This window comes from Bos indicus, chromosome 15 (assembly GCF_029378745.1).
Source record: "Bos indicus isolate NIAB-ARS_2022 breed Sahiwal x Tharparkar chromosome 15, NIAB-ARS_B.indTharparkar_mat_pri_1.0, whole genome shotgun sequence".
In the NCBI taxonomy this organism is placed as follows: Eukaryota; Metazoa; Chordata; class Mammalia; order Artiodactyla; family Bovidae; genus Bos; species Bos indicus.
In genome coordinates this window covers 40,208,465-40,225,207 of record NC_091774.1, presented here as the reverse complement: position 1 = coordinate 40,225,207, position 16,743 = coordinate 40,208,465, and the positions used below count along the sequence as shown (strand labels likewise).

General features: G+C 44.1%; 1 protein-coding gene across 13 annotated transcripts in view; it reads left to right on the top strand.

Annotated features, from left to right (window-relative positions):
* The window catches only part of TEAD1 (TEA domain transcription factor 1), a 274,193-nt gene that overhangs the window by 184,267 nt on the left and 73,183 nt on the right, over nt 1-16,743 (top strand). For 10 of the 13 annotated variants that reach the window (XM_070803661.1, XM_070803659.1, XM_070803660.1 and 7 more), the window contains 3 exons: nt 10,417-10,481; nt 12,846-12,908; nt 12,998-13,060. In XM_070803661.1, the coding sequence (XP_070659762.1) occupies nt 10,417-10,481; nt 12,846-12,908; nt 12,998-13,060 (191 nt within the window). The remainder of the gene's footprint in view (nt 1-10,416; nt 10,482-12,845; nt 12,909-12,997; nt 13,061-16,743) is intronic. The other 3 variants (XM_070803653.1, XM_070803655.1, XM_070803654.1) reach the window with 2 other exon arrangements.

The following is a 16,743-nucleotide window of genomic DNA, read 5'->3' as shown; positions in this document are numbered from 1 at the left end:
GTGAATGCTCTTTTTCATGAGCCTTCCTTCACCCCCAAGCTCAGCCTTGTACCCCTCTCCCACTCTGGTTCTCCGTCCCTCTCATTCACTTATTCATTCCATCACCATATGCTTTCTGAGGACCCATTGAGTTTTGGCACTAGGGGTACAGTGGTGAGTGAAAACACAGGGTCTGTGCTCCTTTGGAAATTCGTGTCTTCAATGGGGGAGACAGGTGTTCATCATACAGTCTTTCAGATAAATGGAACATGCCATGAGTGAGAGGCATGGAGAGGGGTAGGTGAGTCTGTTCTCATGGATGAGTGTCCTTCACAGATGTAAGCTCCCTGAAGGCAGAGACGACATCTCTTTACACCCAGAACCCTAGTATGTTCTTGAACCCTGTAGGTGACTAGTAGGTGACTGGCCAGCTTTGGTAGACCTCCTTTCTTTCCCAATGTTGATGGGACGATGCAGCAGCGTGGAGGAAATGTTAATTATTAACTCTTCACAGGTTAGTGAATAAAAACGGTCTACGGCCTCCTCTGGCAGTATCCATAGATACAGACTCCCAGGTTTTTAGCAGGATAGGGTCACTAACCATGTTCTGTAGACCTCTCCCTCACTGCTGACACTGGTTCCTGCAGTGTACTCTACATTTGTGCTTTTTGGTTGTTGGCTTTAATGTGCTAAGATTCTTTTTCCTTTAATATGAGCCTCAGGTCACACAGAGGGGTCCATGGCCGGAAAGTATTTTAACACTATCTCATGGAATCTTGCCTAAGAATTTATTGTTCAGTTGCTCAGTCATGTCTAACTCTTTGCAACCCCATGAATGGCAACACGCCAGGCTTCCCTGTCCTTCACCATTTCCCGGAGCTTGCTCAAACTCAGGTCCATTGAGTCGGTGATGCCATCCAACCATCTCATCCTCTGTCATCCCCTTCTCCTCCTGCCCTCAATCTTTCCCAGCATCAGGGTCTTTTCAAATAAGTCAGTTCTTTGCATCAGGTGGCCAAAGTATTGGAGCTTCAGCTTCAGCACCAGTCCTTCCAATGAATCTTCAGGATTGATTTCCTTTAGGATTGACTAGTTTGATCTCCTTGCAGTCCAAGGGACTCTCAAGAGTCTTCTCCAACACCACAGTTCAAAAACATCCATTCTTTGGCATTTAGCCTTCTTTATGGTTCAACTCTCACATCCATACATAACTACTGGAAAAACCATAGCTTTGACCATACGGACATTTGTCAGCAAGTAATATCTCTGCTTTTTAATACACTGTCTAGGTTTGTCATAGCTTTTCTTCCAAGGAGCAAGCATCTTTTAATTTCGTGGCTGCAGTCACCATCTGCAGTGCTTTTGGAGCCCAAAATAAAGTTTCTCACTGTTTCCATTATTTCCCCATCTATTTGCCATGAAGCGATGGGACCGGATGCCATGATCTTAGTTACCTGAATGTTGAGTTTCAAGCCAGTTTTTTCACTTTCCTCTTTCACCTTCCTCGAGAGGCTCTTTAGTTCCTCCTCGCTTTCAGCCATAAGGGTGGTGGTCTCTGCATATCTGAGGTTGTTAGATATTGCTAACAGTATTGCTAGAGGTTGCTATTTCTCCCAGCAATCTTGATTCCAGCTTGTGCTTTGTGAAAGTGAAAGACACTCATTCGTGTCCAACTGTTTGTGACCCCATGGACTATACAGTACATGGAATTCTCCACGGCATGTAGTCCAGCATTTTGCATGATGTACTGTGCATATAAGTTTAAAAAGCAGGGTGAGAATATACAGTGTTGATGTACTCCTTTCCCAATTTGGAACCAGTCTGTTGTTCCATGTACAGTTCTAACTGTTGTTTCCTGACCTGCATACAGGTTTCTTATGAGGCAGGTCAGGTGGTCTGATATTCTCATCTCTTTAAGAATTTTCCACAGTTTATTGTGATCCACACGATCAAAGGCTTTAGCGTAGTCAATGAAGCAGAGTAGATGTTTTTCTGGAATTCTCTTGCTTTTTCTATGATCCAGTCATAGAAATTGTCTATGACTTTGTCTAGACATATTGTCTACGATTGTCTAGACAATTGTCTATGATCAAATTGTCAGTTTGATCTCTGGTTCCTCTCCCTTTCTAAATCCAGCTTGAACATCTGGAAGTTCTCAGTTGACATACTATTGAAGCCTGGCTTAGAGAATTTTGAGCATTACTTTGCTGACATGTGAAATGAGTGCAATTGTGTGGTATTTTGAACATTCTTTGGCATTGCCCTTGTTTGGGACTAGAATGAAAACTGACGTTTTCCAGTCCTGTGGCCATTGCTGAATTTTCCAAATTTGCTGACATATTGAGTGCAGCACTTTCACAGCATCATCTTTTAGTATTTGAAATAGCTTAGCTGGAATTTCATCACCTCCACTAGTTTTGTTCTCAGTGATGCTTCCTAAGGCCCACTTGACTTCGCGCTCCAAAATATCTGGCTCTAGTTGAGTGATCACACCATCATGGTTATCTGAGTCATTAAGATCTTTTTTATATAGTTCTTCTGTGTTTTCTTGCCACCTCTTCTTAATATATTTTGCTTCTATTGGGTCCATACTGCTTCTGTCCTTTATTATGCCCATCTTTGCATGAAATATTCCTTGGTATCTCCAATTTTCTTGACGAGATCTCTAGTCTTTCCCATTCAGTTGTTTTCCTCTGTTTCTTTGCATTGTTCAGTTAGGAAGGCTTTCTTATCTCTCCTGGCCCAAGATAGTCCTTTGTCAATCGTTGCCTCATTGGGCATTGCTGCCTTGCGGTGTCATCACTTTGTAGAAGGCATCTTTCTTTGCTTCTTCCCACTAGGTCATCTTTTTCTACTTTCTGCTGATGATTCTGGAGAAGGCAATGGCACCCCACTCCAGTACTCCTGCCTGGAAAACCCCATGGATGGAGGAGCCTGGTAGGCTGCAGTCAGTGGGGTCGCTGAGGGTCAGACACGACTGAGTGACTTCACTTTCACTTTCATGCATTGGAGAAGGAAATGGCAACCCACTCCAGTGTTCTTGCCTGGAGAATCCCAGGGACAGGGCATCCTGGTGGGCTGCCGTCTATGCGGCCGCACAGAGTTGGACACGACTGAAGTGACTCAGCAGCAGCTGATCATTTGGTGTCATTTGCCTCTTATGCTCCTAATGACAATCCATTCCATAAATATTGAGCTGCCTGAGATGGGGAGGCAGAAGAAAAGATGAATGCCAGTGGGTTTGTTTGTTTGTTTTTGGTGCTTTCGGCTTATGGGATCTTAGTTCCCTGAGCAGGCGTCAAACCTGGGCCCTTGGCCATGAGGGTGGGGAGTCCTAACCACTGTGCCACTGGGGAATTCCCTCATCTTGTTCTGAGTGACTTTATGATCTGGTTGGAGCCATGGCATGTGCCAAAATGATTGAATAGAGGGCAGGGGGAAACAAATGAACCAGCAGCAAAGAGACCGGGGTCAAGGGCAGTGGGTGTTTAGGGAAAGGGGCAGCCACTTGCAGCTGGAAGACTGATGAAGGACAAGGCATTTGAGATGTAGGCAGAATCCTCACATATTGTAATGGACAAGGAGATGCAGGCTGTGAAAGCAATTGTGTAGTCAGCTACAGAGCTCAGGCATCTCGGGCTGTTAACGAGAAGCAGTCTTACAGTGCCCTTGGGCCAAGTTAGGGTTTATGAGGGGGTGTGGAAGATGTGATGGCTACAACCATAGCACCGGTGCCTGTGTGAAACAGCTTTGGTATAGCAATCAGAAGCTTGAGTGTTCTTTCTGATTCTCATTCTTTCAACATGGGAAAAAGTGTAGGGTTTCCTCCCTTGTCCTCCCAGCAAAGAGTGGGCCATATGGTACCCTAGTGCAAGACTCTTCCCCAGACCAGGATATGTGTTTGCCTTCAGACTGGCCGCAACCAGGAAAGAGGAGGTTCCATTTATTGCTTCTTTCTTTGTGGCTCCCTGACTCCATTCAATTACAAAGTGGCTCTTACACTGTTAAAGCCGAGTGTCTCTGGGCTACAATTTCTAGCCACAGACCCTGCATTTGCTGTGCCTCAAACATGACCTTGAGGCCACATCCCATTACACCCAAGCCCACAACAACGTTAACCAGCTTTCTCCCTGGGTAAGACGAGCACAGCACAAACTCCATGCCTTTTTGCTGGCATCTCTGCCTCTCTTGCCCCTTTAGCACAAAATTTCACGGCAATCTGGGAGGCTGGAGAAGCCAATGATGGCCTCACTTTCAACTGTGTTATATTATTTAGGAGAAAGGAAAAAGGAAATAAAAACTAGATCGCTGCGCCTGGTGAGTATCACAGTATAAAGCGACAGGTCAGGGTGTATTTGTTTTTGCTGCTGCCTCTTGCCTGTGGGAAAAGCAAGGGCGGCTGCAGCTGCAGCATCTCAGATTTAAAGCTGTGATACAGTGTGCATTTTTCTAAAGGGCACTGTGCGCTACAGAGGAGCTGTAGTACAGTGACACCTAGTGGTGAAGTGTGACATTGCCACTCAGCTCTATAAGCTATTACAGGTGTTTACAGAGAAAGGTCCATCTAGTCAAGGCTATGGTTTTTCCAGTGGTCATGTATGGATGTGAGAGTTGGACTGTGAAGAAAGCTGAGCCCCAAAGAATTGATGCTTTTGAACTGTGGTGCTGGAGAAGACTCTTGAGAGTCCCTTGGACTGCAAGGAGATCCAACCAGTCCATTCTGAAGGAGATCAGCCCTGGGATTTCTTTGGAAGGAATGATGATGCTAAGGCTGAAACTCTAGTACTTTGGCCACCTCATGCGAAGAGTTGACTCACTGGAAAAGACCCTGATGCTGGGAGGGATTGGGGGCAAGAGGGGAAGGGGACGACAGAGGATGAAATGGCTGGATGGCATCACCGACTTGATGGACATGAGTTTGGGTGAACTCTGGGAGTTGGTAATGGACAGGGAGGCCTGGCGTGCTGCGATTCACGGGGTCGCAGAGTTGGACACGACTGAGCGGCTGAACTGAACTGAACAGAGAAGAAGGGCTTCCCTGGCGAATCACCGGTAAAGAATCTGCCTGCATTGCAGGAAAGCTGGGAAGATCCCCTGAAGGAGGGCATGGCAACCTACCCTAGTACTCTTGCTTAGAGAATCCCGTGGACAGAGGAGCCTGGCAGGCTGCTGTCCATTGTGTACAGGGTTGGACATGACTGAAGTGAGTAAGCAGCCACAGCATCAAGAAGAATGAAGGAAATTAGTTGTGGATACCATGAATGTATAATCTAGAGATTTCTGGGCTCAGAAAGATAGAGTGTGCAGTGGTCAAGGGGGGCTTGAAGATCATCATGCCTGGTTTTTAAGCTGCAGTTTCCTCTGTATATTTTTTTAATGCTGCTTCCTTTGTCTAAAAGGATCTTCACCCTACCCCCTCCATTCTGCCTGTCAAAATCAGGCTTATCACTCTAGTTAATGATAATGCACACTGAAGGATGTAGGGAGGTGATCATGCCTGCCGTTTATTTTGAAACACAGCAACAACAGAAAACAGCAAGTTAGCTCAGTGGATGGATAGAAGAATGGACAGGTGGAGTGACATGTTATAAAGCAAATGTAGAAAAAGTGAATGGTAGGGTCTGAGTCATGGGTGTATATAGTGTTCACTGTGAAACTGTCTCTGTGGAAGACTTCTGTATGTTGGAAATTTTTCATAATAAAATGTTGGAGGAAAGGGCTTCCCTGGTGGCTCAGACAGTAAGGAATCTGCCTGTAATGCAGAAGACCAGGGTTTGATCCCTGGGTCAGGACGATCTCCTGGAGAAGGGAATGGCTTACCCACTCCAGTATTCTTGCCTGGATACTTCCATGGACAGAGGTGCCTGGGGGGTTATACAGTCAGTGGGGTGCTGGAGAAAGTATAATCTGTCTTTAAAAGCTAGCTTCTCTTCCAGAACTTTGGGAAAGGCTTTCTAGATTGATGGAATTGTTTATGACTGGTGACCCACATGTGTTGCTAAGAGCCACTCTCAGTGGCTGGCTGACTGGTCGAGCTGATCTCCGCGATCTTAGCAATCTTGTTTTGGACAGTGAACTCCTTATGAACAGCAGACTAGGCTGTCTTTAAATATTGGATACATCAGACAGGCACCATGTAAGACACAAAGGAGAGATGGTTCCCACATGACTGGAGGAAGAGTTTAGGAATATCATGATACAAGTTAACTTGGTTGAAAGTCAGTTTTGTCATGTAAGGTTTATGGGACCAGCACCACCGTGTGCGTATACATGCTTGTGTTCGGTCGGGTCCGGCTCTTTGTGACCCCAGGGACTGTAGCCCACCAGGCTCCTCTTCCTGTGGAATTTTCCAGGCAAGAACGCTGGAGTGAGTTGCCACGTCCTACTCCATGGTTGTGTGTATACGTGAGTGTTTTTTTGGAAGTGAGAGGAAAATGAGGGTTAACATTTCTAATATCCTGCATTCTTCCCGGCTGTGAAACAAGACTGCTGTGTGGACCAGAGTCCCACCACCAGTCACATCAGTGATGTTTTGTGTCTCTGGGTTTCCTGTCCTTGGTTGGAGCATTCTGCACCTCAGTTGTTGTCGTGTGTGTGTGCTCAGTGTCTCGCTCTTTGGGACCCCATCGTGGGCCACAGCTCATGGAATTTTCCAAGCAAGAATACTGGAGCAGGGTGCAATTTCCTACTCCTGGGCATCTTCCTGACTGAGGTAGATCGAGGGTTCGAACCTGTTTCTCTTGGGTCTGCTGCATCGCATGCACATTTTTCCCCACTGCACCACCTGGGAATCCCTTCTGTACCTTAGTACCGTGAGTCAAATCTAGGGCTTTGAACTGTATGGATCCACACCATTTGGAGGGTCATGCTCTGGAAATACAAATAGAGCTCAGAATGTCCTATGAAGGTTGCTAACAAGAATTCATTCAGAAGCAGGCACCTGGAAAGAGACTCCAAAACCATTTGGAATGACATACTTGTTCCCTTAAAGAGTAAGCATATTATAATTCTGGTAAGATTTAGAATATAAAATTTTTAATATAATCAATACCATAGTGTTTATATTTTTATCTTAAGGATTTGTGAATATGAGTTCTTCAGTATGCGTATTTAAAATAGTTTGGCTCACATAACAGGTTAGTCTGTATTTCCAAATTAAAATGTGCAATGAAGTAATTGACTTAGACTTGATTTTGGGGAAGGGTTGAAGTCTTAACTAGATTTGTAAGCGATGTTGGCACACTCAAGAGAATTTATTAGGTTTCTAAGAGTTTAAGGGAAGGTTTTGTAAGTTAAAGAGTTCTAATATTTAAAAAAATTAAATTAACTATAGATTAGGTACATAGTTTAAATGTTTGAAGGAGTTTAACTAGGTTTGTAAAATGGACCAAATATTAAACCAGTGGCCCTTTGAAAGTGGTTATAAAAATTATAGGATATGTAAGTCGAATTGAAAACATAAAGAAAAACTAGGGCATTAAAAAAAAAATAAACAAATGAAATAAACATTTTAAAGCCAAGTAAACCTGACTAATGTTTATCTGCACAAAACCACCCTTAGAATCATTTTTTAAAAAAACAACACATAAAATAAAGTGACTGACGTTACGCTTTGAGTTCACGGTAGATGTTTGGTATTAGTGGAATTTGAATTTATAATTTGAATCAGCAATATTCCTTTTGATGAGGCAAGAAGAAACACACAGCAACCTCAAGTTAATTACTCTTCTTGGCTTGAAGCATGGTTTGAAAGAACATAGAATTTGAAAGGAGATCTCGCTCATGTAAAGAACGGGGACGTGAGAGTCACGACAGACTTTGCACGATACGACGTAGCGTCATGCTCAGCACGTAGTAGGTGCTCACTGAGGGCCTCTTGTAGAAGTAGTGATTTTTAGAAGCACTTTAATCAAAGTATAAGTTGACATTGTTTATGCCACTGCATAAACCACAGGGTGTACAGTCAAGTGTGGCTTCCAGGGGGCTGATCTCATTCATTCGACCAAATGCCATAAGAAATTAAAAACTGGAGATATAAGTTATAGGCCACTTGGATCAAGCTATTCTGTCTGCTTTCAGAGAAAAATAAGCAAGTCTGGGGCCAGGAGGCGTTTTTGCCATCTGGACAAGGTTCAGATGAAATTGCATGTAATTCAGAGCCCTAGATTTATTTCATCCCAGCCACTCAGCCCTGAACAGGGTGCACGGTGAGGCCCCAAGCTGGAGGATGCTTGGCCCCTCTGCAGACATTGTCATTTAGGTCTGACTTCTGGTAATTAGGCACTCCTAGCTGGGCTCTGCTGTCAGCCAGCCTTTGACACAAATTGCAAAATCTGTACAACCATCTGAGAGATGGAGAAGTAGACCCAATGACACTACAGGGGATATTGGTAGTTCTCAAAAGTTGAAAGAGAATGCTTTGAGAAGCAATCCTCAGAACTGAATTTAGAAGTCCTTTTCCTGTGGTTAAAGAGTAAGTTCAGTCAGTCACAGAATCAGGATTGACGACTTGAAGGTGGAAACGATAGGCTTTATCTAACAAAATGAACTGCAGTAGAAATAAATGTAATGTTTTGTATTTGGATCTGAAAATCCCAACTATGCACGAAAAGACTAGGAACAGAGGTAGGGATATATCTGAGAAGTAGCTCATATGAAAAAGACCTTGGAATTAATTGACTTCAGTTGACAGTTTATTGTAATCCCCCCAAATCTAGTGCGGTGCTGGGCTACATCAACAAAGATGGGTATTTAGGACCAGGCAGGTGACTATAGTTCTGGGCTCCAGGCTATGAAAGGAAATGACAAAGGATGGTCACAGGATGGAGGTGGGAGTGTTCCAAAGTTTGCCACAGATAACAAAAGAACAGGAAAGGTTTAGCTTGGATAAAGCGCTGCTGGAGGACCTTAAAGCTGTCAGAAATTTCTGTGCATTAGGAACTAACCTTCTTCTTGTTAAGAGATACAAAAGAATCTGGGGGGTGAAATTTACACAAAACCTCAAATAAGGAGGGTCTTTTTATCTTTCTGTATGTTTTAAGGCAGAATGGGCTTTTTCCTTCATTCTGTAAGGACTCAGACTTTTAGGTGAGAAAGAGTGGCTCAGAAGTACTTTGCAGCCCCAAGATTCCACAATTCCTTTGCCTTCCAGCAGTGACTGTGTTCTGCACACTCCTAACACAGGCAGGTGGAGAACAGAGCCATCATTCCAGGAATGTTCTAGGCAGCAATGGGAGAGGTTTTCTGAATTATTAGGCAAGATTCTCATCAAGACCCTCTCACCAGAGCCTTCAGTTCTTTTCTCTGCTGGGGAGTTCTGAGGAATGCAGTTCTTCCCTTTCACCAGAGGCTGTGTTAGTGTCTCATTTTTTCTTTCTGTGCGCCCAGCAGTGTGCCATGTGCTGGGGAGACCTTGGGGGCAAGACCAAAGCTCTTGCTGTCTTCAGCTGTGCAGTATGTGGAGAGTGAGACGGTACACATAAATCAGACCACTAGCTGTACTGTTAGGCTTAAAGTGACAGTCTGGACCCATGTGTCCTGTATAAGTGCATTTTTATTTCATGTAGTATTAGTAATGCATTTCCCCACTTGGCTTTGGGGATTTATTTTCCCATTTATATTATAGTTCAGGTCATCTGTTTGAGATTTCTCGTGTCTTGGTGCAGTAGGGACAAGAGACATTTGTTTATACTTTAAGGCACTTTCCCCCCAAAGTTTTGAAGGATGGAAAAGATTGAGTCATTTTTTTCCTTCCCACTGACAGTTTTGTGTATAGTTTATTACTGATTCAGTGACTACCTTTGGGGGCTATCTGCCTGCATACTGTAACTTCTTTCCCTTGTGTTTCTGTGGTCACAGCAGTTCATCCTCTCATGGCTATAATAACACTGCTACCACTGCTGCTGCTAAGCCGCTTCAGTCGTGTCCGATTCTGTGCAACCCCATAGACGGCAGCCCACCAGTCTCCCCTGTCCCTGGGATTCTCCAAGCAAGAACACTGGAGTGGGTTGCCATTTCCTTCTCCAATATAATGACACTAACTGGAGTTAACGATGAGTAGAAACCTGGGTGAGAAGAAATGGCTATGAACAATAAAACCAGAACGGAAGCCCGTCTGTGTACTTCCACACTAAGCCTTGAATTTGTTTATACAAGTGACCATCCATTTAGGGACAAGCATGCAAACAAACAAAAGGCACATTTTAATTGCTGATTGTAGTTCATGATTAAATTCCCTTCTTCCTAATTTCCCTTAGTAAATATTTTCTGCAAAAATTATACTTTTAATTTTTCTAACATTAATAAACTTACAGATACAACTTAAAAATTCTTGATTCTGAATTCTAGTCTTAGCATTCAGAGGCTCTTTAGACCTCACCCCTGTCCCACTCACACACCAAAGTAACCCACTTTATTGTAAATTCTTTTTTCTTTCAGGTAGGAATGAATTGATAGCCAGATACATCAAACTCAGGACAGGGAAGACGAGGACCAGAAAACAGGTAAAATAACCGACCTGGAAACTATGCATGTCAGCGAATGGCCCACGGAGGCATTTTGGCTGCAGTGGCTGTCTGTGCTTTGGCTCCTAGGAGCCCCCAACCGGAGTTCCCTGTAAGGACGTCAGTGTTGTAGGTGTTTGAAATTGGCTCCGTTTTTACTGCTCCTCGTTTCAGTGACCTTTTATTCCATGGTCTCTGGAGTTCCTTCTATACACATATGGAAAAGTTTCACTGCTAAGGACAGTGTATGAACTGTTCCTGTACTCTAAATCTTTAATTTTCTTCCCCAAACTGTGCATCTGCAAACATTGTAAAAGCTGCAGGTGCAGATACACTTTGCAAGTCATGAAATTTTGAGATTTTGCGCATTGTAAAATCCTGGAACAATTACATATTAGTCATCATTTCACTGCAAAAGTAACACTAGCAGCCGTGAGCATTGGCCAGAACATGAGGCTGAATGATGTGCGTCCAGGGAACTGTTGCTCCTTAAGCTATGGCTTTTTGTCAGTAGCTGCTGTGACTGAAATGAAGTTACAACTTAAATACCTTTGTGCAGCACTGGGTCAGGAATTTTCCTCTGCCCTCCTATCAGGGCTGTGGCGCGCTTCACTCCTTGTGATGTAAAGCAGCCCAAACCTCTGACCCAGTTCAGAACTGGAATGGATGAGAAATTAACATTTAATGAAAAGCAGAAAAAAAAGAAATGGAAAAGGGGGAGGGAAATCAAACCTACCTCATGGGTGAGTTCTCAACAAGAAAAAAAAGAAATATTTATAATATGTGTTTCAGTGTTGACTATGCTGCCTGATTCGGCATGAATTTTAAACACTTATAATCAAACCAAAAGGCGAGCTCAGTTGTGAAACCCTGAGCAGTAGATTCCAGTCCTCTGCTTGGGTGATGAGTTGTTTTTCTGAGTGTTTATGACGGGGAGAGCTTTCCCTGGGAATGCCCCGGTGCCCCCGCCGGGAGCCCACTGCTGAGTCAGCACAGAGGCAGGTGGCCTCCCGCCAGTGCTCTGAGGCAGGGCATTGTCTGTTCAGTGGGTGTCTCCCCTTCTGTGGCCCACAGCAAGCCAGTGGATCACATCAAAACAAAATTCGGGTGAAAGCAGGAGCTGGATGGAGAGGTGAAGAGGATGGGGGAGTTCCTGCTTCTCCGTACTTAAAAAAAAAAAAAAATGTAAAAGCAATAGAAAGAAAAAAATGATAATTGATACTGGAAAACAAAGTTAGAGATAAGCGGATCAGTTATTATCATAAAGCCTGTTTTTAAGTTCACTAGAGTGTTTGAAATCAAGTAATGGCCTCACAGTCGAAGTCGCTGAACTTCTAAATGGAAGCTTCTAAATTTCTGAAACAGACAAATCTAATTCCCAACATACTGAAAGTCCTGGACCTGGGCTGTCTGCTGATCTGTGAGCTCTGGTCATGTGTCCAACCCCTTCAGTGAGGGGAGGCTTCTAAATTTAACCAAGTCCTGCTGAAAGAGATGCAAATTTGTTTACCCAGTGGAATCATTGTGTTTCAGAAGCCTGGCTTGGCTCGGTTTCCACACCCCGGCATCCTGGGGATGTTTTTAGGCAGCAGTTGGTGATACCTCTCCAATGTGAATTTGTTGTTCAGCAAATCCGTGTGGTTTTTCAACCCAGATTTTTAACAGGATGGCTGGCTGGCTGTATTCACACTTTTCGCTTTGTAATAATATGCAAATCCACTTGGCGCCCAGTCAATACCCAAAAGAGTGGAAGGATTAAAGATATTTATAAGGGCAAAAAAAAAAAAAGCTCTGCTAACTGGGTCTTTCCATTTCTCTTTGAGATCTAATTTACATGTCAGTATTATTTTAACATTTGCTACAGAATCCAGAGCTCTTAATGAGATCAGAATACAACCGACAGCTTCAGCTTTTTGATTCTGCAGAATGTGCTAATTTATGGATAGTCTCTTCTAAATTGAGAAAAAGGGATTTTCCCTCCTGATACTGAGAAGCTATAAATATTTTCGTTTACCTCTACCCCCACCTTTTAAATTTTATAAAGAAAACAACCCCACTCTCCCCCTCTCATCCCGTGGCCCGCGATTTCTCCTGAGTGAGAAAACTAATATTAGCTTCAACTTTCATCCTGAATCCAGTCACTGCAGTGATGACCCAGTCTGAAAAGCTTAGAGCAGCGCTGGGGGCTTGGTGTCTGGCTGGGACTGTGTATTCCTAACTGCAGAGCTTTGTTGAGATGCAAATAACCTCCCCCCCACCCCCCACCCTGAAACCCTCCCAAGGAGTAGCGATTTTATATTTGATTTCCTTTTTTTGTTTTGTTTTGTTTTGTTTTGTTTCCCCTCATAAACCCGAACAATGTAGGTGTCTAGTCATATACAGGTCTTAGCAAGAAAGAAAGTTCGAGAAATTCAAGCCGCCATTAAGGTACGTCTGGCTTGCCCAGTTGTAGGGGGCTTTTCATCTCCATGGTTACAGGCTTTTCCTTTGTTTTCCTCCCTTCCCCTACCCTGCAGGTGTCTAGTCACATTCAGGTTCTTGCCAGAAGGAAATCTCGTGATTTTCATTCCAAGCTAAAGGTATGCGCTTTCCTGCTTTTTGGCTTGTGGTTGCTATGCATCTCACTTCCTGTTTTCCATGGTGACTGGTGAATGCCTGGTGCTGGGATTCTGGTAACCTAGTTTCCTCGCATGTGAGAGCTGTTTACATTTCTTTGTGTCTAATCTCTCTGTTTCTGTACTAGCCTCACATTAAGCTTAGAGTGTGTGGTGTGTGTGTGCGCGCATGTGTGTGTGAGCGCGCGCGCGCGTGTGTCCCCCTAATAACAATGCAAATGCAGCAGAGAGCTAGTCTTGATAACTTTAGCACAGAAACATTTTTTTTTTCAGTCTTCAAATACCTACCAAGAAGCACTGAGCTAAGAGAGGGAAAAAAAGTCCAAGAGATGCAAAGTTGGTGTAGAAATTATACATGAATCATTTCCAAGAGATCATCATGAAATTACTTTTTGAAATATTTAGAAATTATTTTAAATTTGTGTTTTTGATGTATTTTCAATACTTATGAAAAATACATCTTCTTCATGGAGTTTTTTATGTGTTCTTCCAACAGAGAATATTTTCTGCCAGATTTCTTCCACATTTCTTAATAATATTTTTTAAGTGTGTGGCTTTGTTAATTAAAACAGAAATTTGAGGTGAGGCCTTAAAAAACAAAAGATGGATCTTAGAGATGAGAAAGCTTTTGATCAAATCCATGTTTGCAATTCTGTTTATACTTGAATTTAATTTTTTTTTCTTCATGTGCCTCATTTCCTAGTGTTTTAAAATATATTTCATAGCAAAAACAGAGGCATGGACAATTTTAAAATGCAAGTTCTCTTGTTTTCTCCCTTTGCAAGGTTTGCAGTAAAGTATACATGACTCTTTTTTCCCCCCTAATGTCCTATTTTAGAAATGCAAAGGGATTACAGTTTGCATGGAGGAGCTTTATAATAAAAACGAATCCATAATCCATATTGTTGTCTTTCTACCATGCCTGTTCTTGGTTCTGTTTTGATTTTTTTTCCCCGTATATTAAGTAAATGTGTATGTTTGTTCCAAGCTGAAGAACAAAGTGTAATTTCACAGCCCTAAATGGTGAAAGCCAGGACTCTTTCCAAAGTCCTCCAACTTTTTAAATGCAAACAAGGCTGGCTGTGGAATAGGACTAGTGACCAGGAAGGCGCATTCGGTGTGCCCTCTGCAGTGGGCAGCATGCTGGCTCGCTCGCACGTGTGGCTGATGGTGGCTGGCTTTTAGCTGCACTGGCTGAGCAGTTGGAAGACTAAAATAACTTTATAGCTCCTGCTTTTTAACCAAAGGTGCAGTCCTTTCTATATGGATGTAACTACCCCAGTGTTTGCTCAAGTTCTCACTCTGTTTCTAGTTTCTCTAATGGATTAATGATGTGCAAAGCAGTTTACAGACACCAACTTTGTGTTTCCGATCTGCGATGTTATAAGTTGCTCTATTCTGCACTGCGTGGTTCCCGTATGCTCACCAGGGCACACAGCCCTAGACCGAAAGCCCTGTAAATGGTGGATAAAGCTCTCCTGGTCAGCGGGGATCACTATGGGATTCCACAAGCACTCTTTTTCTCTCTTGGGGACTTTACAAATCTTCCTCCGTGGAAAGAGTTTTGCCGTTTCGTTATGCCTGTACATACATACCAACACACAGTTGTATTTGTTCTTTTAAAAAAAAAAAAAATGACCTCTCCCCACTTTCAGCCAGCGCTGGGCCATTTCCTCTGGAGTAGGCACGAGGGGGAGGCAGGAACAGAGGCAGTGGGGTAGCAAGGCGCTCGGCATTTCAGCTCCAAGAACCACCTCCATCTTCTTACAGTTCGTCTCCTTCCTGCCTACCTCATTATTCTGGGAAAAATGGAGGCCTTTGTTCTTCCCATCAGCTAATACCAGTTGAGTGTTCCAGGCATGGCGCTCATCATGGTGGGCAGCTAACAACCAATCCTCTATTCATAGAGCTGGCTGTGGAGATGGGAATGTGAAATACAGGGCACTGTAGGGTAAGTGCTAGCAGAGAGAGCCAAAGGGAAACGTGCAGGGAATCCCAGGGACGAGTTGCATGGACCGTGTCTGCCGAGTCTGGGGATGAAAGAAGGAGTTAGTGCAGCGCAAAGCCTCGTGTGTTCTCTCGCATTAGCTCCCTACAAAGTGAGTTCCGTTCTTCAGATTTTGAGTAATACTATTGAGGAAACCAGGTCTCCAAAGGTTCAGTTAACTCACCAAAAGCCACCCAATGTAGGGAGAGGCCAAGTCAGAATTTGAACTCAGATCTTTCTGAATTCTAAGCCACTGTTCCTTCAGACGGGGTTTCATCCGGCAGAGGCTGAAGTGGTTTTTAAGCAGCAGGCTTCATGCCAGTATATGGGGTAGACAACCTGTCACCACCCCTCATGCCCCTTGGAGCTGGGCAGACAGCCCCTGCTTCCCATAATCCCTCAGCCTCCACATTTTAGACATAAGATGATTTTTAAATTTTTAGCCATTGGTGGAAACAGTGTAGGCTTAATTTGGGATTGATGCTGTGCTGATAATAAGTAAGACAGGGGCGAGGTGCGTTCCTAGCTGCAGAGCCCCTGCGTCCCCACTTGGAGGGAGTCAGGACGGCCGAGGAGAATAAGGCCGCCTGTCACCTGCCTTCGTTGTTGCTGCTCATCTCCTACGGGCATTTTATGCTAGAGATGCTCTCCTTCATCTTCCTAACCAGCCCTTCCTGGGAAGTGGGCTCAGCCCCATGAGCCTGGTAGGAGAGGTACATCTCCCCAGGCGATCTGCACTTCCTTGTTCAGCTCTGGAGTCTAATAGTCACGAGAGGCAGGGATGAACATCCTAACCAAACTCCTGGTGCAGTCAGGCTGATAGCCTCTGTCTTCTTGGCCTCCCAAATAAACTCACTGCTGAAAGTTGAAGTCATCCCAATAGGCAAAAAGGAGAGCTTCTGAGCAGGGGTGGGGATGGCAGGAAATATCCAGACCCACAAAAGGGGCCTTGCTTTGTCTGAGGTGGTGTGACCAGGCTTCCTGGAGGAGGTGGCTGTTGACTGACCATCTCAGGACCTGTCCTTGCTGCGCCTGCCCAGCCAGGCCCCTCCCCATTTCTCCGCATGCTCAGCAGTCAAAGGATTTCTGTTCTCTGGGGTAGACAGGCCTGTGGCCCTCCTATGAAGACTGGAGTTAAGTTTCATTTCTGTCCTCCCTCGGAGTTTGAAAAAGCAGTTTACTCGTAGCCAGGGCCAGAGCCGGGTGTGACTTCCAGGGCGCCCTCCTGCCTGTGAGCCTGTCTTGACTTTCCTCAGAAGGGTGCGGGAGAATTCTTTAGGCTAATGATTTTCTAGCCTTTTTAAAGTAGCAAAATTCACATTTCAAATTGAAATCTTACTTGAAAATTTCAATATATGAAAATGTAAAAGCTGTTTTAATTAAAATGCTCACTCTCTCATCCTTAGCAGCAGCCTCTTTGGCTGGTTCTATTGAATAAAGTTTGAAAACCCACTGCTTTAGACAGAAGGTAAAGGAAAGGGCCATCCCTTTCAGCCATTCCTCTGGCTTTCTTTATACCAGACAGCTTGGGGATCCCACTGAAAGCCCACATCTCCTGAGTCCCATAGCCTATTCTGCCATATTCTTTTGCAGGAAACAGGCTGGGGAGAGAGTGGTTAATCTCACGGATGAGTCATTCTAGCTACAGAAGTCACACTCC